The following is a 23,562-nucleotide window of genomic DNA, read 5'->3' on the forward strand; positions in this document are numbered from 1 at the left end:
GCCCAATGTTGTCACCTTCTTAACCCAGCATAATTCCTAACTTCATTCTAAATGTCCATCCTATACCCACAGATACATGTATTTCTTATGCCTCATCAAAGAAGCTTCATTTTGTAGCAAATGGAAACTGCTACCAAAAGACATGACTAGTCAAAATGTAGAGAACCATGAGTGGGGTGTCTAATCCCAATTGATATATCTGAAACATTATAACTAAGGCTTGGGGGATATCACCAAATGCACAAGGATAACACTAGGAGAGTAAACTATGTTGTACAATGCATGAAAGATAAAATGTAAAGGTAGTGTGTATATGATTGAATACACTAAATTAAATGCTATTAGATATTACTTGGGTAAAAATTAAAAAAAAATTAATCCTGACTTTATACATACAAAATTAAGGTTTTCTTTTCATTCATTTTATTTTTTTATTTTAATAGAAAAACCCCAGCTTGGAGAACAAAGACTTGTATGTTCTATCCAGCTATGGAGTGGATTATTTGAAACTCAATGAGTAAAATATGCCCATACACTACCAGGTCATGGTTAAAAATATGCCTTAATGCTAAATTTATATGTTTCCTATTGGGTTGAAATTTTCCGTAGTGAGAATATCATTGCCTCAGCAGTAGGAAATATTATGTTTGAAACAATAATACTTACTTGAAGAATTCTTCTTAAATTATATATTTTTGAAAATGTTGCCTTTGTTGTTGTTTCAGCGCTGTATGATTTTGTGAAAAATAAACATGAACTTGAGTAGGTATGGAGATTAGGAGTATCTGGAGGTGGGATCTGAAGGAAGGAACTGGGGTCATGTTGGAACATGCTCCAAAAATGGATTTGTCAAGGAGAAATCTGCGTGCTTGTGAAAAATTCCAGGAAAACAAAACATGAGTCTTATGACATCCAGTTTCTATGCAGAGGAAGAGGACAAGACCAGGTTGCAGAAACACATAGAGACAGCTGACCTGAACAAGGAGGAGCTAACAGGCCCCCAGACTGATAGCTGGGAAGCCAGCATGGGACTGACTCAGGCCCCCCTGAATATGGGTCTCAGCCAGAAGGACTGAGCAGTCTAAGAAACCTCAGACAGTGGAGCCAGGATGTATCCCTGGTGCACAAAAGGACTTTGCGAACACATCCTCCATGGAGGGATAACTGCCTTACCCTAGAGACAAGAGAGAAGTCCTAGTCCCTACTTCAAATGACCTGACAGATCTACATGACCCCACCTGGATGGCATTGCCCTACATGTGGAATTGGGGTGGGGGTATGGGAGGGGAGAGTGGTCAGGATGCATGTGAGTGGGGAGAGAGAGTAAGAGGGAGGGAGGGAGAGAAAACTGGGATCGACATGTAAAATAATAAAATAAAATATGGGCTAGAGATGTAAACAAAAAGTTCTCAAAATGAGAAATAAAAGTAGCTTTTAAAAAAAAACCATGGAATTGTTCTTGGAATGTGTTTTCATCCTCCTCCCAGGTGTAGTGGATGTGAGTGAGTTTACTTCAGATTATTCATTACAACTGGTTATTGCTATTTATTTATATTCCTCTTTGGAAAAACATGTCTTTTGCCATGTGTGTCTTGTCAGCCACCTGTGGCTTATACTTGGAGTTGTACACTTTACTCAGGTGCCTCTTCTTAACCCTCAGAGAATAAGTTATCTGATGCTCTGAATAAAGTTGGCTACTGCATGATAAAAAAATATAAAAACAGATAAATAAATAAATTTTTAAAAATTTGTAATGGCTCAGAATCATGTAATATTAAAATACATTAAACTATTTTAGTTATTTAAATGTTAAAATCTGAAGATTTCAATAAATGTGGCAGAAATATTGACCTCTTCAAAGGTATTGTTAAACCTCACACAAATAATCATTTGAGGGCTGGGAAGAAGAACCAATGGGTAAGAGGGTTTGTTGTACAAATCGGAGTTTGAATCACCAGTATCCATGTAAAGTGCACAGGCTCACCAGTAACCAAGGCATAGTAGGGGCTGAAGACCAGAGGATCACTAGGAGACTTTCTGGACAGGACCCGGACACAAGGTTAAGTGCGAGATCCTGTCTCAAAAATGACCCAGTTGAAAATGTGAAAGCAGGACAACTGATGACTTCTGATCTCCCCCCACACACACACACACACACACACTCGGTGAACAATAAGGATAGTTAGCACATGGGGTAGTAGATTCATTAAAACTAAGATTTTCTGTACAGCAAACATTGGAATATCAGTTTTCCTGTGATTATGACAACATAAGCTTACATTCACAACTTTTAACCATTAAATAAAAATTGATTAAAAACAGTAAAGCATATTTTTGGAGAGCATGCATATATTTTAAACAAAGGATTTATATAAACATAGGAGTTCCTTACGGGATAGAAATTCAAACCACATATATACATATATATATGTGTGTGTGTGTGTGTGTGTGTGTGTGTATGTATATGTATATGTATATGTATATGTACATATATATACTGTAAACATTAGAGTTTGCTTATATTACAAAAATATTTAATTTGTTGAGCTAATTTCAATCATCTGTATGGCTTTGAAATAACAGATAATTGAGATCTGCCTTTAAAGTGTGTATTAATGATTTAGAAATGTAAAATATTCCTATGACAATCACAGAGGCTAAAGATTACATTATATGTGACAATATAAGATTAGAAATTTTGATGTTTTTAAAAATTAAACACCAAAGATTTTTTCTGAAAAACATTTATAACTTTATAAGTTTTCTCAGAGCACCTAAAACTTCCTTGTTTCTTAAGCTGTAAATAAAGGGGTTTAGCAGAGGAATCACAATGGTGTAGAACAGGGAGTACATCTTGTCCTTATATTTACTTGGTCCAGACCCAGGGCTTACGTACATGAAGAAGAGAGTGCCATAGAACAAAGAGACAGAGAGCAGGTGAGCACTACAGGTAGAGAAAGCTTTGCTTCTGCCCCTCTCAGACTTAGTTTTTAGGATGGAAAAGAGGACACAAGTATAGGAGACTATGATGCTCATGAAGGTAATAGCTTGTATGACAGCAGCAAAAATGAAAACTACTAATGCATTAATAGATGGGTCAGTGCAAGAAATTGTATAGAGTGGCAAGATCTCACAGTAGAAATGATCTATTATATTGGACCTGCAGAATGTTAATCTAAATAATAATCCTACATGGATAAGTGGATGAAGAAACCCGATTATATATGAAACACTTATCAGGCAAGTGCACACTCTGTTGGACATCACCACAAGATAGAACAGAGGGTTACATATGGCTACATAGCGGTCATAGGCCATCATTACCAGAAGGAAACATTCTGTGGTCGCACTGGATCCAAAAACATAATATTGGACCATGCATTCAGAGAGGGAAATCGTTCTACCATTGTCTAAGATGTTGATAAGCATCCTGGGAGTCACTGAGGATGAAGTACAGGCATCAGCAAAGGCTAAACTTCCTAGGAAAAGGTACATGGGAGTGTGAAGATGGGGGTCCTTCCAGATGAGAAAGATTAAGCCAAGGTTGCCCACCATGGTGGTGACATAGATGAAGAAAAACACCAGGAAGAGGGGGACTTGCAGCTCTGGACGATCTGTTATTCCTGTGAGGACAAACTCAGTCAGCAGCGTCCTGTTTCCTTCCATCATAACAACTCAGGCTGCTCACTGCAAAGAGATTTAGATGTAGAAATTATGGCCAAGATTTAAACAAGATGTAGAAATTATGACCAAGATTCAATCAAGGTATAGTTGATGTCAGTGTCACATTTTCTCCCGCAGATGCTCATTAATCAAGTCTTATGGGTATGGAGTATTTCTGTTTGTACAAATTCACCTAACATATGAAGATTCTCAGAATGATTTTGAGGTACAGCAAATATTAGTGATATGTTCTTATGAGAAATATTAAGGAACAGCCTAAAATCATCAATAAGATCTTAGTAGAGTCATAATTCTCTAAGTTGCATAGTGGTAACAAGTTATACACAAGTAAGAATGGAAAATATTTAATGCATATGCACTACAGTTACTTTAAAGAATACTGATAAAAGTGCAAAGCTGCAACAATCAATTTCTCAACTACTTCTTACATTATTTATACTGAATAACAGAAACAGAAAGAACTTTAATTTTAATAATATATGTCATGAATTTTTTCCAAAAGGATAACAAATCAAACCTTTACTTCAGAAAAATATTTTTTTAATTTCCACTATAAAATTATATTGACCAGTCATTGGTTTATTTAGGAAACTAATTATTTGGTGTGTTCTATATTGTGACATTGACATTCTTAGTTCACAACATAGGATCACTAACTTAGGTGATAATATCCAAGTAGTTAAAATAACTGTTATAAGAGTAAACACACATGCTCACACATATACTCATGATTTGTTTGCTATTAAAGATCAATACAAGAACTATCCTTACATTTGCTAATTCCAAAAAGTAGGCAGCTGACATTGCCTTTCAATAGTTCAATTATGCATGCTTCCAAGGAGATTGTGGCAATACTTCAGTTGCTCCTATAATAGTACAAAGGAAGTTATCAAAGTAAGAATATAACATTACCAAAGAAGCCACAACCTTGCAACAAATAACTTCATGAAAATAAGGAATGCTGAGTGGGAAAAACAGTCTTCTATTGTGAAGAACACACCAACTGGTTAGCCAATACTAATGTCAGCCTTGAAAACATATACATACATACAGGTACATTACATAGATTGAGAAGGTAATTTTTATGTAACTATATATATATGTATTCATATTTATGAATGTGGGAAATTAATGTAACAATAATCTCAAAATTAAAATAAAATGTATAATAAAAAGACAAGCCACAGTAAAAAGAATTTCCAGTGTCATCATTATCTGTATTCCATTTAAGTGTCCAAATTATAAATTTTGTCTAAATAAAAAATCAGATGATGATAACATGAAGAAAATTAACAGGAAATACCTATGACAAAGGTAAACAAAGCTAAATAAATTCTCCAAAGAAATGTTTGAAAGTTTTACAAACTGGAAAATAGTGAGAAGGATAGATTGTGTTGAACCTTGTGTTTAGGAAGGGGATTCAAAGTGAGCATCACCACAGTTGATCATTTATGACACATTATGCATTATTATTAGTGAAGTTATACTTCACATTTTCAAATTCTTGAGTTGCTGATCTACAATAGAAATTGGTCATTCACAAACAATAGACTTAAGTGTCTAATTCCCCATGAGAATGCGGACTATTCTTGGATCCACAGATCCAAAGTTCTTACAAAAAGACCAGCTGTCTGGGTAACCTATCTACCTATATTTTTTGCTTCTATATCACATTAATAAGTTCATAACTTAACTAAATACTGCATACCATAGTCTGTGTTTACCAAGAACTGATTTTTCTCAAAACCTATACATACTAATTGCTCCACCCTAAACATACAATAGGGAAAAGTTAATAACAATGAAAGCCTGAAAATAATAATCTTGAGACAGTAGAAGTATATGGATGTACTAAAGTATGTTTTCTGAAACAGAGAAGTTATAGTGCAGAAATTATTTATTCCTTTCATTTTTATTGAGAACATGGAATACAATCTTTGTTTAGGGGGGTTGATTGACTATGATAGCATATTAACTAACAGAAGCTGACAATGAGTCTAATAATTATTCGGTATTGTACACTAAATCTCCAAAGGAATCATTATCCTTATTTAAAACTTCTGAGAATTCAGCAACTGACTCCTGAGATACTTGGTGTCATCCTTTCTACGTATTTCTGGGAATGCCATCTAAATCATGAATAAGGCAAGGACAAACTGACTATCCTTAGAAGTCACACACTTCTATGGTTCTCAGAAATTGGAATATCAGTATCAGAATACACTTACTTAGCAAAATATCCAACATATTGATTCTATAGAATTATCTTACAGTAGTCTTTTTTTTTATTTCAAAATTTTTTAGTCACAATTACACTTCCAAATAACTCGGTTATCCATCCTAATCCAACTTGGGAATATTGCTTTAAATTTCTCTCTGCAAAGTTTTGACTTCATAAGGAAACATACCTTTAACAGTCTGTAAGTCTGTAGTTTTCACTGATGTCAACAAGCACCATAGCAAAAATGCTAAGCATAGAATTCTTCACACATTCACATGATTGAGTTCAAATTTCTAGTCTACAAATACCTTAGTGTATGTATAAGGATTAGGAGGAGCAGACAGGATGTTTCCAGGTTTTTCTGACCAGTACTTTCTTTTCCACTTTGTAGATAAATGCTTTCACCAGGGATATCCCCTGTATATTATCAATTTTAAGAAACAGCTCTTAGTATTAAAAATATTCTGCTTTAAAAAAGATAACTGCATCCAAATAAAATACTGTATCCTCACCTAATTCCTGTAAGAAGATGTATGGATATGAATGCCATGAGAGATAAATAATCATAAAGAACTCTTAAAGTGAAGAATGAAAATAGCACAGGCCATTGTTCTCTTTGTGTTTATTTTCCTTAAGAAGATTTTGGATTGTATGACTTTGTTTTTTTCACCTCTTAAATGCTACTTCTGAGATTAGCACTGAAATTCCCTCAGTGCTACTAAAAGGATCTCAGTAGAATAGCCAGTCCCCAGATAGTAAGCAAAATTTAAGAAGTCTCTACGAGAAAAACTATTTTAACAATTGTTTCCATGTATCTTTCTTTCGAAAACAAAAGCATTATATGGTAATGATAGTAAAACATGTATTCCACTGAGATTCTTCAGGTATTTTATATGTAACTGACTTTCCAACTATGTTTGGCTTGAGATAAAACAACTGACAAGAGGTTCTGGAGGACTGTGGGGAAAAGGGAACCCTCACTAAATATTGATGACATTGAAAACTTGCCCAGCTTGTGTAAAATTATACATATGGAGTTTAAACAAAAATTATCCATCTAGGATTTTAATGCTCCCTCTGAGAGCTAAAGAGCATCTAACAAAAAACCCTTATACCAGGCATAAGAACCCTTTATTTGAGTTGTTGTTCACAACTTTCAAAACATTTTCCAAAAAACTTGATGTTGCTCTTGGTTGCACCCTAGAGATAAATGGTAAACCCCTATCACTGAAGATACTATGCCTGAGATAGAACTGAGGTCCTTCCTGAGAACAGGCTTTCAGTTACCAAAAGGTGCCATGTAAGCTTCAAAAGGAGGGAATAAAACAACATTTCTACCTGGTTATGATGCCTTTGAATCATGACAATGACCAACATGATGAAATATACCCAAGCATGATATAATAGCATGCATATTTTGGCAATGCCCAACATTTCTCTAATTGGACTCAAGATATACTCAACAATAAGTAAATCATGCTTGATACTGGAAGCCTAGCTAAATTCCCAGGGCTAGTGAAGTTGTGGATCTTGAAGGAGAACCTACAACTACCACTTTACTAAACCAGCATAATATCTAATTCAACTCTAAACATTTATCAGGATACACATAGATAAATGTAGTCTTCATCCCTCATCAAGGAAATGTCTCTTTACAGCAGACAGAGACCATTACAAAAAGCCACAACCAGTCAAAGTACAACTGTGGTGCCCAGCCAATATCTCTATAAAACCTTCCCCCACCTAACTCTCAGGGAACACTGTGGAAAAGGAATCCAAAGGAGTGTGGGAGCCGTAATATCAAGGAGTATTCTATGAGAGTGTCTCCTAGTAACGTCTCAGAAGTTACAGCCATAAAGATTCTCCAAAATCGCTGCCAAAGCATGAACCAAACAAGGATAACAACAGGCATTCTAAAGGAGATGAGGAAAAGCCCATGAGGCCTCAACCCTCCACAAAGTATTATATAGGTAAATTAGGAATGCTGAGGGTGGGGGAAACGTTCTTCCCTATTAATATCAATTAATGAAATAAAGCCATGAATTTGATTAAGAGCAAAAACGAGTATATAGGAGGGTTTGGAGTAAGGAAGGGGGTGAGGATAAATGATATAATTACACTTTAATTTCAAAAGTAAAAGAAAAAAAGAGAGAATGAAGAAAACAGGAGTCAGCAAAAATACAAAGTTCCAAACAGTATGAGTATTTTCCAAAGTTTAATAAAAAATGTGTTTATTTTTATTATTATTTAAATTTATTCATTTACTTTACATCCCCATCACAGTTTCCCCTCCCTCCTCTCTCCCATTCACTCCTCCTCTGTTTCTGTTTAGAAAGGGCTGGCCTCTCATGAGCATCAACAAAGCATGGCATATCAAAGTGAGGTAGGACTAAACTCCTGCTGGGCAAGGGAACCCAGTAAGAGGAATGTGTTCCTGGAAGCCATCCAAATCACTAGGAACAGGCCCTGCTTTCATAACTAGGAGTCTCACAGATAGATCAAGCTAAACAACTGTCACACATATGCAGAGGTCCTAGACAGGTCCCATATAGACTTTCTAGCTATTGGTCCATGATCCCAGGTTAATATGTTCTATGGGTTCTCCTATGATGACTTTGAATCACCCTGGCTCAAATAGTCTTTTCTCCCTCTCTTCAACAGGATCCCCTGGGCTTGGCCCAGTCCTTGGATGTGAATCTCTGCATGTTTCCATCAGATACTGGATGGAGGCTCTCTGATGACAATCACGATAGTTACCAATCTGATCACAGGAATTGGCTAGTTCAGGTACATTGTTTAAACTAAAGTTCCTTCTGTTTCATTATCCTTATAGATTATGGGAGTTTCCCTTGTACCAGTTTTCTAACTTCCAAAATGCCTTCCATCAAACACCCATTTATGATAAAAGTCTTAGAGATAGCAGGGACACAAGGAACATACCTAAATATAATAAAGTCAATATATAACAAACCAACAGCCAACATCATATTAAATGGAGAAAAACTCAAAGAAATTCCATTAAAATCAGGAACAAAACCAAGGTTGTCCACTCTCTCCATAGCAATCCAATACTGTACTGGAAGTTCTAGCTAAAGTGATAAGACAACAAAAGGTGTGATGATATATTGTTTATAATTTATTAAAGTTTGCCTGAGGATTCAGAAAGCAAAGTCAGCCTCGAACTATAGTGATCAGATAGTAGTGGTACACACCATCAATCCCAAGACTCAAGATTAAGAGGTAGATGGATCTCTGTTAGCTCAAGGTCAACCAGGGCTACACAAGATTGAATCAGTCTAAAAGAGTAACAGAGCTCACATCTTTAATTCCAGCACTAGAGATACATAAAAAGAGACATAAAAGGAGCAGGATCTTCAGTAGTTAGTCTCAGGAGTCTCTAGCCACATTGAGGAGAACATAGTATTCTGGGTGAATCTGAGGAGCAGTAAAGTAGGGAGGAGTTTAATGTTCATCTCTTCGGTCTGAGATAAGGTAGAGGTAAGAGCAAGTGGCTGGCTGCTTTGCTTTTCTGATCTTCATCATGAATCTTGAACCCCTATACCAGTCTCTGGGTCTTTATTTACCATGCTATGAGAGAGAGAGAGAGAGAGAGAGAGAGAGAGAGATATCAAGGGAATACAAATTGGAATGAAAAAAGTCTAAGTAGTATCAATATTTGCAGAAGATATGATAGTATAAATAAGCAACCCTAAATTTTCTACAAGAGAACTCTTACATCTGATAAACACCTTCATCAATGTGACTAGATAAAAAAAATAATTTAAAAAAATAGTAGTCTACCTATACACATTGGATTGAGTGATTTTTTTCCCCTCACATCCAAACTCTGCTTAAGGAAAATTATCATGAAGAGAACAATCGCCTATACATTTTTGTTCTTCACCAGAAGATTTCTTGGTGATGACTTAAGTCTCATGGCATCCATGTCCACACATCTCCTTATGGGAAGTAGGTGAGTTACAATATTTTATCTGTATGTAATTACTTTTTAAAGTAGAATCTTTTAATACTAAGAGTTTTTTTCATAAAAGTACTAATATACAAGGAATGTCTCTTGTGAGAGGATTTATAGACTACAAAATGGAATAGAAAGCAGTACTTATTGGGAAAAAAACCTGAAACATCCTGTCTGATTCTCTTAATCCTTATAGATATGCATAGGTGTTTATAGACCAGAAATTTGAACTCAATCATGTAGATGTGTGAAGAACTCTATGCTTAGTGTTTCCACTATGCTGATTTTTGACATCAAAGAAAAACAATAGGCATAGATTACTAAGTATGCTTCTTGGTGAAGCCAATGTTTGCAGAGAAAATTTTCAAACAATATGTTTGAGTTGGATTAGGGAAGATAACCAATTGGTATGCTCTTCCCTATAGAAGACTACTTTTTCCCACACAGCATTCCTCATTTGCATGAAGTTATTTGTTGCAGGGTTGTAGTTTCTTTTGTAATGTTATATTTTAACTTTGATGACACCCTTTGTAGTATTATAGAAGCAACTGGAGGATTGTCACAATATCCTTAGAAGCATGTGTAACTGAACTATTAAAAGGCATTGTGAGCTACATAACTTTTGAAATTGGCAAGTGCAAGGATAGCTCTTGTACTAGTCTTTAATATGCATCAAATCACTAGTGTATGTATTTCTTCTCACAACAGTTATTTTACCATTTTGACTCTAATCACCTCAGTTAGTGATTCTTGTGTCATGAGCTAAGAATGACAGTGTCATAGTACAGAAGATACAAAATAGTTTAATAAATTAACTAATGACTATTTTTATTGAAGAAATTTTAAAAATATTTATTTGAAATTTGAAATAAGAGTGATTTATTATTTTTGTTTGTCTTAAGAAAAATGGTATATTGTTTAAACAAAAGTTCCTTTTGTTTTTATTGTTCATTGTAAAGAACATAAAGAGCAGTTGAGAATGGGGTGTTGAAGTCTCTGACTATAATTGTGTGGGGTTTCATGTGTGATTTGAATTTTAGTATCTTTCTTTTATGAATATGGGTGCCTTTGTATTTGGGACATAGATGTTCAGAATTGAAGCTTCATCTTGACAGATTTTCCTGTGATGAGTATGAAATGACCTTCTTCATCTCTTTTGGTTAATTTTGGTTTGAAGGCTAATTGATAGTTATTAGGATAACTTACACCAGCTTGCTTCTTAGGGCCATTTGATTGTAAAATCTTTTCCCAACCCTTATTTCTGAGGTAATGTCTGAGGTGTGTTTCTTGTATGCAGCAAAAGAATGGACTATGTCTTCATATCCATTCTGTCAGCCTGTGACTTTTTATAGGCAAGTTAAGACCATTGATACTGAGGGATATTAATGACCATTGATTGCTGATTCTTGTTTGTTTTGGATTTGTTTTTGGTGGTGGTATTGTGTGTAAATTTTTTGCCTTTTTCTGGCTTTTGATAAAATGGGATTAACTGTTGCCTATGTTTTTGTGAGTGTAGTTAAAATTGATTATTCAGCTTTGTACTTTTATCAGCATTTTTAAAGTAACTTGTGAATAATGCATAAATATTTAAATATTTCCATCCTTACTTGTGTATAAACCATTATAGCTATCTATGTAACTTAGAATGACTGTGATTACACTATAAGAACTTATTGGTGTCTTTAGGCTATCTCATGATATTTCCTCATAAAAACACATAATTAAATTATATCTCAAAGTCATTCCCAAAATCTTTGTATGTTAGGTGTATTTATAAAAACAGAAATACTCCATACTCATATGACTCAATTAATGATCATCTGAGAGAGAACATGTGACACTGACATCAACTACACCTTGATTGAATCTTGGTCATAACTTGTACATCTAAATCTCCTTGCAGTGAGCAGCCTGAGGGGATGTTATGGAGGTGAACAGGACCCTGATGACTGAGTTTATTCTCAAAGGAATAACAGATCATGCAGAGCTGCAAGTCCCCCTCTTCCTGGTGTAATTGGCTTTCTGCATCCACTTGTCCATGTAGGATTATTATTTAGATTCACATTCTGCAGGTCCAATATAATAGATCATTTCTACTGCTAGATCTTACCACTCTATACAATTTCTTGCACTGACCCATCTATTAATGCATTAGTAGTTTTCATTTTTGCTGCTGTCATACAAACTATTACCTTCATGAGTATCATAGTCTCCTATACATGTGTCCTCTTTTCCATCCTAAAAACTAAGTCTGAGAGGGGCAGAAGCAAAGCTTTCTCTACCTGTAGTGCTCACCTGCTCTCTGTCTCTTTGTTCTATGGCACTCTCTTCTTCATGTACGTAAGCCCTGGGTCTGGACCAAGTAAATATAAGGATAAGATGTACTCCCTGTTCTACACCATTGTGATTCCTCTGCTAAACCCCTTTATTTACAGCTTAAGAAACAAGGAAGTTTAGTTATAAAGCTATAAACATTTTCCAGAAGAATTTTTGGTGTTTAATTTTTAAAAACATCAAAATTTCTAACCTTGTATTATCACATATAGTAAGCTAATACACTGCTAAATAATGTAATCTTTATCCTCTGTGATTGTCATAGAAATATTATAGATTTCTAAAATATTAATGCACACTTTAAAGGCAGGTATCTACTATTTGTTATTTTAAATCCATACAGATAGATTAAAATTAACCAACTAAATTAAATCTCCTTGTAACATAAACTCTAGTGTTTATAGATATATGAATTTTAATAGTGGTTTGAATTTATATTCCCTGAGGAAATAACTGTTTATATGAATCCTTTGTTTAAAATACATTTGTGTTCTCCAAAAATATGTTGTACTATTTTTAATTAATTTTTCTTTAATGGTTAAGAGTGGCAAATATAAATTTATCTGTCATAATCACAGGAAAACTTATATCCCATATTTGCTGTACAGAAACTCTTGCTTTCAAATGAAGCTCTTACTTTATGTGGTTAATTTTTCTCATTGCTCACAGTGTGCATGTGTGTGTGTGTGTGTGTGTGTGTGTGTGTGTGTGTGTGTTTGTGTGTGTGTGTGTGTTTGATGCATGGAAGCCAGAAGATTATCAGTTGTCCTGCTTTCTTATTTTCCAACTTAGTGATTTTGATAAAGGATCTCTCATTTAACCTTAAGGCTGCCTTTTGGTCAATAAGTGCTATTGATCCTCTGGTCTCCAGCCCCTACTATGCTTTGGCCACTGATTATCCTTACTTCTTATATGGATACAGAGGACTCAAACTCATGTTTGTACAACATGCTTACACAACATACCCTCTTCCTCACTGATCAATATTCCCAACTCTAAAATGGTTAGTTATGTGAGACTTAACAAGACTTTTGAAGGGGTTCATATTTATGTCACATTTATTGAAGTTACTAAATTTTAACATTTAAGTGATTAAAATAACTTGAATTATTTAATATCACTTATTTCTCAGTCATTTCAAAACTTACTTTAAACTTTTTCATTTAAAAAGTTTTCATATAATATATATTGCTCATAGTCTTTTCCATCTTCCAGCTCTTTCCTGATACTCTTCACCTACTTACCTATCCAAGTTCATGTTTTACTCATAAAACAAAACACAATAAGAAACACTCAAAATATATAACTTTTCAAGAATTCTTTAGTAAGAATAATTGCTCCAAGCATAATATCTCCTACTGCTAAGGCAATGACATTCTGACAAGGAAAGATTTCAATCCTATAGGAAACATATACATTTAGCATTAAGACATTTTAACTGTGTGCTGGTGACATATGGGTACAGTCTACTCATCAGGTTTCAAATAATCCATTCCAGAGGTGGATAGAGCATAAAAATATTTGTTCCACAAGCTAGTTTTTTTTCTTTTAAGATAAACATAAAACCTTAATTTTGTTAAGTATAAATTCAGGATTAATTTTATGTTAGTATATTTAATTTTGACCTAAGGAATTTTTAATAGCCTTTAATTTAATGAACTTAATCATATGCACACTATCTTTAAATTTTATCTTTCATGCATTGTACAACAACCCCCTAGTTTCATCCTTATTCATTTACATTTTGGAAGAATCCTTTAATGTTATAGGCAAACTATTTTCAATCAAAAATTATCTTCTATCCCAAGCTGCTTCCATTTGCTGTTATTTTTCATCAAAAATATGTTTCACAATGATCTTTTTATATTTCTTTCTACATGTAATGGTCCCATGGTGCCTTATTTTTATTGCAAATAGATTATTTTATCATTACATACATCCTGATTGTAGTTTCTCCTCCTTCCACTCCTCCCAGGTCCTCCCTACCTACCACATCTTCCAGATCCATTCTCTTTCTGACTCTCATTAGAAAGGAAAATGCTTCTAAGAAATAACAACCAAACATGACAAAACAAAATATAATAAAATGAAGCAAGAACTTTCATATCCAAGTTGGACGTGGAAACCCTGCAAGAGGAAGAGTAGCAGGAGACTCATGTGTTTTCATAGTCAGGATTATATGCATACATACAAACATACATACATACATACATACATGTGAAGGACCTGGTATAGACCCATGTAGGTCATGTGTTTGTGACTTCAGTCTCTGTGAGATCGTGTGTGCCTTGCTTGGATAATTCAGAGGGTTTTGTTCTCCTAGTGTCTTCCACCCTCTCTGACTCTTACACTATTTCTGCATCTTCTTCTGACAGATTCCTTGAAAGCTGAGGTGGGGTAGGGTTAATAGAGATTTTCAATTTAGACTCTGTCCAAATAATTTCTGCCTGTGGGCCTCTATTATTCCTATCTGCTGCCAAAGAAAGCCTCTCTGAGGCACTGATCTGTGAGTCATTTATTGTATTTGTTTTGTGTGTGTGTTGTAGTAGTTGTTTGTTTTGTTGGGTTTTTCGTTTCTGATTTTGTTTTTGTTTTTACATCCCTATTTGGTTTTATCCTAAGTCTTTGGTCTATCTAGTTTCTGGTTTTAGTGACCCAAGCAGTGTCCAGTATGGGTTCCATCTCACGGAGTGGTCCTTAAGTCAAATCAGTTTTGTTTAGTTAACTCCCACAGGTTCTGTGCTAGCTATCATTGCCCTAGTATATTTTACAGTAAGAAAAGATTGCACATCTAAAGTTCTGAGGCTGGGTTGGTGTTTACGTATCACTTTGGTAGTCTGCAGAGTACTTTGCCACACCAAGGAGACTAATTTTTTTTTTACATTCCTATTTGGTTTTACCCTAAGTCTTTGGTTCATCTAGTTTCTGGTTTTAGTTACCCTAGCAGTGTCCAGTATGGGTTCCACTCATAGAGTGGTCCTTAAGTCAAAGCAACTTGTTTGGCTAACTCCCACAGGTTCCGTGCTAGCTATCATTGCCCTAGCATCTTTTTTTTTTTTTTAAACATGTCGATCCCAGTTCCCTCTCACTCCCTCACTCCCTCTCTCTTACCCTATCTCTCCCCCACCCCTCACATGCACCCTGACCACCCTCCCCTCCCATCCCTCCACCCCCTTTCCACATGTAGGACTATGCCATTCAGGTGGGGTCATGTAAATCTGTCAAGTCATTTGAAGTAGGGACTAGGACTTCTCTCCTGTCTCCAGGTTAAGGCAGTTATCCCTCCATGGGGGATGTGTCCACAAGGTCCTTTTCTGCACCAGGAATACATCCTGGTTCCACTGTCTGAGGTCCCTTAAACTGCTCAGTCCTTCCAGCTGAGACCCATATTCAGGGGGTCTGAATCAGTCCCCTGCTGGATTCCCAGCTATCAGTCTGGGGTCCATTAGCTCCTCCTTGTTCAGGTCAGCTGTCTTTTGCAGTAAGTAGAGATTGCAGGTCAAAGGTTCCAAGGCTGGGCTGGTGTTTACATTTCACTTTGATAGTCTGCAGAGCACGTTCCCACACCAAGGAGACTAAAACATGGTGGAACGGCTCCACGCAAGCACCATGTCCACTTCCCCATGTTCAATGAGTGGTGTGGATGTTGTCCTTGGCAATGGGGTCTTGCTATCTGTTTTTGGAAAGCTACCATTTCTTCTTAGCATCAGCCTGGGTTGTTTGGGAATTTCCGTGGACCCTCTTGACTAACAACTTAACTGAATGCAGCCCAGACCCACTACTGCAAGCCTTGCCTGGATACAAGAAATGGTCAGTTGAGACTATATCCCCCATTACAGTAATCATTAGGATCACCTTCATAGATTCCAGGAAGTTTCCATTGCACTAGGTTTCCACACCACCCACAAAATGCCCCAAAACTCTAGGAATCTACCTCTATATTCTTTCCCTCCATCCCATGTCCCCCCACACACTGGAACCCTCCTACATCTTGTGCCTCCCACTCCTATCCCCACCTACCTCCAGTCCACCTGTATTTTTTCCAGTTCCCAGGGAGATCCATGCATTTCCCCCTTGACATCTCTTCTTTATCTAACCTCTCTGAATTATATGCTGGTTATTTACTTGATGATTAATATCACCTTATAAGTTAATATATACCATATTTATCTTTCTGGGTCTGGGTTACATCACTCAAGATAGTTTTTCCTAGTTCTATCCATCTGCCTGCAAATTTCATGATGATAATATTTAAACAGCTGAGTAATAATCCATTGTGTAAATGTACCAACTTTTGTTTATTTGTTCTCCTGTTGAAGGACATCTATGTTATTTCCAGTTTTGTATAATTATTAATAAAGTGGCAATGAACATGGTTGTACAAGTGTCCTTGTGGTATGATGGAGCATGGTTTGAATATATGCCCAACAGATGTATAACTGGATCTTGAGGTAGTTTTCTGAGGAACTGTCATAGTGAGTTACATATTGCCTGTACAAATTTGTATCCCCGCCAGCAATGGAAGAATGTTCCCCTTTTTCTACATCTTTTTCAGCATGAGTTGTCATTTGTGTTATTGATCTTAACCACTCTGATATGTATGAAAGAGATGGAATCTCAAAGTCATTTATGTTTGCGTTTCCCTTATGGAAAAGGATATTGAACATTTCTCTAAGTGTTTCTCAGGCATTTGAGATTACTGTATTGAGATATCCCTGTTTAGATTTGTACCACAATGTTCAATTAAACTATTTGATTTTTTATATCATATATATATATATATATATATATATTTAATCTCCTATTGGATGTGGAGTCAGCAAAAATAGCTTCCCATTCTGAAGGCTGCTGCTTTGTCCAAATGAGAGTGTCCTTTACTTTACAGAATCTTTTCAGTTTCATGAATTCCTATTTATTAATCAATCTTAGTGCCTGTTCTATTGATGTTCTGTTCAGAGAATCATCTCCTGTGCAAATATGTTCAACATTATTCCCCCACCATCTCTTCAATCAGGTTTAGTATGTCTGGTTTAATGTTGAGGAATTTGATCCACCTCAGACTTGAGTTTTGTGCAGGGTGATACATACAAACCTATTTGCATTCTTCTACATGCAGTCATCCAGTTTGAAAAGCATCATTTAATAGAGATGATTCCCTTTTCCCAGTGTGTATTTCTGGCTTCTTTATTAAAAAATAAGGGGTGTAGATTTATGTCTGGGTCTTAAGTTCCATTCCATTGATCAACTTGTCTGTGTTTATGCCAATACCATGTGGTATTTATTACTATAGCTCTGTAGTACAACTTGAAATATGGAATGGTGATATACCTAGCAATTCTTTTACTGTTCAGAATTGTTTTAGCTATCCTGGTACTACCAAAATACAAATCTGTGACTGGTGAAGCCTTGAGGGCATTGGCCCCAGAATGTCTCTGGCTACTGCCTTTATATGTTTCCTGCTGCCATTTTCCTCTGGTGTGAATGGGCATGGGGATATTCCTACTGCCTTTAATGTAGTATGATTATCTCATGGAAATATTCCATTCTTCTAGGCATTTTTACCTATGGATTATTATGAAGATGATTTCCTCCTAAGGTGTACTGTTTAACTGAATCATTGATTTTATACAAAAATAAGGTAAGTTCCAGGCGGCAGAAACACATAGAGACAGCTTACCTGAGAAAGGAGGAGCTAACGCCCCCCCCCCCAGACTGATAGCTGGGAAGCCAGCATGGGACTGACTCAGGCTCCCCTGAATATGAGTCTCAGCCAGAAGGACTGAGCACTCTAAGGGACCTCAGACAGTGGAGCCAGGATGTATCCCTAGTGCTAACACATCCCCCATGGAGGGATAACTGCCTTAACTAGAGACAGGAGAGAATCGCTAGTCCCTACTTCACATGACCTGTCAGATCTACATGACCCCAACTGGATGGCATTCCCCTACATATGGAATTGGGGTGGGGGATGGGAGGGGAGGGTGGTTAGGGTGCGTGTGAGAGGGCAGAGAGGATAAAAGGGAGGGAGGGAGGGGGAACTGGGATCAACATGTAAAATAATAATTTTTTAAAAAAATGCTAAAAAAATAGGGTAAGTTTAAACAGGAGTTTTATGATAGAGAGTCTTTACTAAATATAATAAAGAACTGTGGTAAATGATAGCTTAGTGGGAAAGCTAACATAGGTAAAATAATATAGTGTTGCCCCAACCTGTGATAAAGCAGAGTCTGAAAATGATAAAAAATAAGGACAAAAGGCTAAAGATTTTTATCATCTGAATAGAAACCAGAGTATTTTAGACATAGAGCAAAGAACCACCAGCCTATAATTCACACCGCCAGAGAAACTAGATACAAGGAGGAACCTAAGAGATTCATACAAGGTCCCTCACAGAACAGGAGAAGAACAAGATCTCCTGAGCATATTGGGAGGGGGGCAGTGAGTAGAGAGGGAGTTAGGAGAAAGAGAATGGGAGGAGAGAACATGTGGGACCAGGAAGATTGAGTCAGGGGATGAATACACAAGAGTAAAAAAAGAGATACCATAATAGAGGTAGCCATTATAGGTTTGAAGAGAAAACTGACTCTATAGAAATGTCCAGAGACCTACAAGGATGACCCCTAACTAATTGAGCAACAGTGGAAAGGCTACCTTAAATGCCCTTCCCTGGTAATGAGATTGATAACTAACTTATATGCCATCATAGAGCCCTCATCTAGTAGCTGATTAAAACAGAAGCAAACACCCACAGCTAAACACTGAGCTGAACTGGCACCAAGATTCAGAGAGGGAGGACATGACCAGGCTACAGAAACCCACAGAGACAGCTGACTTGAACAAGGAGGAGCTCATGGACCCCCAGACTAATAGATGGGAAACCAGAATTGGACTGACCAAGACTCCCTGAACATGGCTCTTAATTAGAAGGCCTGGGCAATCTAAAGGACCTCTGACAGTGCGACAGGGATGTAGCTGTCCTAATATCTAACAAAATAGACTTAAATAAAAATTAACCAAAAGAGATGGAGAAGGGTATTTTCTATTCATCAAAGAAAAATCCATGAAGATGAATTCTCAATTCTGAACATCTATGCCCCAAATGTAAAGGAACTCACACTTGTAAAAGAAACATTACTAAAGCTTAAATCACACATAAAACCCCATACAATTATGGTGGGAGACTTTAATACCCCACTCTCACCAATGGACTGGTTATCCGGACAGAAACTAAAAAGAAAAATAACAGAACATTTAACCCCAAAACAAAAGATTATTCCTTTCAGCACTCCACAGAAACTTCTTTAAAACTGACCATATACTAAGCTACAAAGCAACTCTCAACAGATACAAAAATATTTGTAATAACCCCCTGTATCTTATCAGACCACCATAGATTAATGCTAGATTTCAAAAACAGAAAGCCTACAAACTCATGGAATCTGAAAATCCCTCTACTGAGGCATCACTGGCTCCAGGGAAAAAATAAAGAAAGAAGTTGAAGGCTTTCTAGAATTCAATAAAAATGAATGCATAGCATACCCAAACTTATGGGACAAATGAAAGTTGTGCTGAGGAAAGTTTATAGAACTAAGTGCCTTCAAAAAGAATGTGCAGAAATCACTTACTAGTGACTTGGCAGCTCACCTGCTCTAGAACAAAAAAGAAGCAGACAGTCCTAAGAGATTTATATGGCAGAAAATAATCAATCTTAGATCTGAAATCAATAAAATATAAAGAGAACAATACAAAGAATCAATGAGAAAATAGTTCTTCAAGAAAATGAAAAAATAGATATACCCTTATTGAAACTAGCTAAAACACAGGGAAAGACTATCCAAAACAAAAAATTCAGAAAAAAAAAGGGGGGGGTTGGTATTAACAGATCATGAGAAAATCCAGAGAATCATTAGGTCATACTTCAAAAATCTGTACTCCTCAAAACCTAAAAGAATTGGAAAGTTTCCTTGATAGACACCACTTAGCAAAATTAAATAGTTTTAATAAGTCAGGAATGAAGAGACACAAAAAATATTAGTTTAATAACAAATGGTAGAAGTTATATAAAATTTACAATTTTTCTGCTATAAATTTTTCAGTATTTTGTGATTGGCAGAAGGTATACACCATGGTATGCAGGTCAACGGAAAGCCCGCGGCAGTCAATTTTCTCCTCCCACCAAGTGGATCCTTCAGTTTTCATTCAGGCCACCAGGATTGGCAGCAAGTACTGTACTGTTGAGCCATCTACATGTTTTCTTTTTTTCTTTTGTTTCTAAGTTAATAAATTTGTGTATTTTTGGTGGGTGTGACAGAAATCTCTAGCCCATTAAGACTATACATAAGTCTCAATACTCACTTTAAGTGCTTTGGTTCTTTTCAAAAGTTGGCATAATTGCATATACATTTTGTGAAAAGATTTGCTATGAAAATTCCTCAAGAATGAAGAAGGAAAACAAAGGTTTGTAATTAGAGGATTTATGCATGTGTTCAATTTTTTTAAATTCAACATAATTTTAAAGTATATGAAAACTGGGAGAAAGTTTATCAACTCCATTCAGTAGCTCTCATGGCTCCCGGGGGCAGCAAGATACTCATGGTTCTCTCTCTCTCTCTCTCTCTCTCTCTCTCTCTCTCTCTCTCTCTCTCTCTCTCTTTCTGTAGATCTTTCATATAATTAAGAGATACATGAATATTTTCAATACTATAAAATCGATAATTTTAGTATGTATGTACTCAAAAAGCAAGAGAATTCTTGTTTCTTTTATTGTTATGATTATTACTATTGAAAACAGGGACTTGTCTCACTGAATATTTTAATGATAATTGGATAATAGACAGATATGTGTACTCTACCAATAGGAAGGGTTTTTTTCACTATCAAATAGCATGACATACTACTAGAGAGAAGAAAAAAGATACAGAAACACCTGAAAATTTAATAAGATAGCAATCATTTTATGACTTTTTTCAGAGCACTTAAAACTTCCTTGTTTCTTAAGCTGTAAATAAAGGGGTTCAGCAGAGGAATCACAACAGTGTAGAACAGTGAATACATTTTATCCCGGGTGTTACCTGGTCCAGACCCATGACTTACATACATGAAGAGGAGAGTGCCATAGAACAAAGACACAGAGAGCAGGTGGGCACTGCAGGTGAAGAAGGCTTTCTCTCTGCCCTTCCTGGACTTCATGTTCAGGACAGCAAATAGGACACGGGCATAAGAGACTACGATAGTCACAGAGGTACTGATTTGTATGGAGGAAGCAAAAATAAAAGCCACCAATGCATTAAGGGTTGGATCAGTGCAAGAGATTGTATAGAGTGGCATTATTTCACAGTAGAAGTGATCAATTATATTAGATCTACAGAATGTTAATCTGAATAATAGTCCTACATGAACTATAGGATTTAGAAAACCAATTATATATGACATACTTATTAACACAGTGCAAAGTCTTTTGGACATCACGACTGCATAGTGCAGAGGGTTGCATATGGCTACATAGCGGTCATAGGCCATTGCTACCAGGAGGAAAATTTCTGTGGTTGCACTGAAACAAAAAAAATAAAATTGGGCAAAACATTCACCCATGGATATCATGTCATTCTTATTTACAAATTTCATAAGCATCTTTGGAGTCACAGAGGATGAAGTACAGGCATCAGCAAAGGCTAAATTTCCAAGGAAAAGGTACATGGGAGTGTGAAGATGGGGGTCCTTCCAGATAAGAAAGATTAAGCTAAGGTTGCCCACCATGGTGGTGACATAGATGAAGAAAAACACCAGGAAGAGGGGGAGTTGTAGCTCTGGACGATCTGTTATTCCTCTGAGAACAAACTCAGTTAGCAGGGTCCTGTTCACCTCCATCACACCCACTCAGGCTGCTCACTGCAGAGAGATGAGACAAAGTATGACTGAGCCTCAAGGAGAATAGGAACCTATTGTAATCCACATCCCTACATGCCAGAAGCTTCTTAGTAAACAAGAGCAGAGTGTACTGTTTCTGCTTAGGTAGCTTTCCTAAAACAGGAAACATTTTCTAAACAATTTTGATGTATACTTCCTTTTTTTAATTTATATGCATTGATATTTTGCCTACATGTACGTCTGATGAGGGTGTTTGGTGTCCTGGGACCAGAGTTCCACACAATTGTGTGATGTTATGTGGGTGCTGAGAATTAATCCAGGCACTCTGGAACAGCAGCTAGTGTTCTTAATTGTTGAGCCATCTTTCCAGTCCCAGGCTATATTGTGCAATTATATGAAAAGTAGCTGAAGAGGTCATAAACATTCATTTACCTGGCCTTATGTACACTGGCCTGGTAACTATGAATTATATATAATTTAATATATATTTAGATTATTTTGATTTAAATATATTTATAATATGTAACTTTTGTGCAAAATTTAGTATGATTAAAATGCAAAATACACTTTATACTAAAATATTTTAAAAACAAGTTCTAGTTCAAATGTCTGTTTGTGTGAAGTGTTGCTTTACACTGTGACATTTCCAGACTCATTTACAATGAATTTTGAAAATACTAACTCTCCCCAGGTTTCTCTGTCTCCTCTGATGTTTCCCTTTGCCTTGTCAAATGAGATAGTCTTACTTTCTCTTTTCATATATATCATCAAGTGTTCTTATATGGGAGGAAAATGTATTATGCATTAGTTATTAGTTACAGTTGTGGGTTTATGCTTCTAAGACATAAACAGGCCAGGTAATAAGATAGTAATTTAAATTATTTCTGCTCTTCCTATCCTATCTTTTTCATATATGCTATGTGATCATACAGTTATAAAACAGACTTGTCTCACTGTGTACTCTACCAATAGGAAGGGTTTTTTTTCCACTATCAAATAGCATGGCATACTACTAAGATAGAAGAAAAAAGATACAAAAACACCTGAAAATTTCAGAAGATAGTGATCATTTTATGACTTTTTTCAGAGCACTTAAAACTTCCTTGTTTCTTAAACTGTAAATAAAGGGGTTTAGAAGAGGAATCACAACAGTGTAGAACAGTGAATACATTTTATCCTGGGTGTTACCTGGTCCAGACCCATGACTTACATACATGAAGAGGAGAGTGCCATAGAACAAAGACACAGAGAGCAGGTGGGCACTGCAGGTGAAGAAAGCTTTGCTTCTGCCCCCTCTCAGACTTGGTTTTTAGGATGGAAGAGAGGACACAAGTATAGGAGACTAAGATGCTCATGAATGCAACTTTTCAGGTTTTGTTTTCAACAGAATACACGTAAAGAAGCATTCATTCATTTCCTTGTAGGATTAGAGACATCTGAATTAAAATTTTATGATTTTTAGTTTGTAATAAAGAACCTA

General features: G+C 36.1%; 2 protein-coding genes across 2 annotated transcripts; both read right to left on the reverse strand.

Annotated features, from left to right (window-relative positions):
* Positions 1-2,745: 2,745 nt before the first annotated feature.
* Positions 2,746-3,669, reverse strand: LOC127227357 (olfactory receptor 5AC1). The gene has a single exon (XM_051191656.1). The coding sequence runs from the start codon at positions 3,667-3,669 to the stop codon at positions 2,746-2,748; it is 924 nt and encodes a 307-aa protein (XP_051047613.1).
* A 17,495-nt stretch (positions 3,670-21,164) lies between these two features.
* Positions 21,165-22,085, reverse strand: LOC127227358 (olfactory receptor 5AC1). The gene has a single exon (XM_051191657.1). It carries the CDS (start codon positions 22,080-22,082, stop codon positions 21,165-21,167), a length of 918 nt encoding a protein of 305 aa, XP_051047614.1. The 5' UTR covers positions 22,083-22,085.
* Between the last annotated feature and the right edge of the window lie 1,477 nt (positions 22,086-23,562).

The sequence above is a fragment of the Phodopus roborovskii genome, unplaced genomic scaffold, assembly GCF_943737965.1.
Source record: "Phodopus roborovskii unplaced genomic scaffold, PHOROB, whole genome shotgun sequence".
Taxonomy (NCBI): Eukaryota; Metazoa; Chordata; class Mammalia; order Rodentia; family Cricetidae; genus Phodopus; species Phodopus roborovskii.

Bases quoted from the DNA above. Each gene is read 5' to 3' on its own strand.
- LOC127227358 (XM_051191657.1), bottom strand. From the start codon at position 22,082: ATGGAGGTGAACAGGACCCTGCTAACTGAGTTTGTTCTCAGAGGAATA.
- LOC127227357 (XM_051191656.1), bottom strand. From the start codon at position 3,669: ATGATGGAAGGAAACAGGACGCTGCTGACTGAGTTTGTCCTCACAGGA.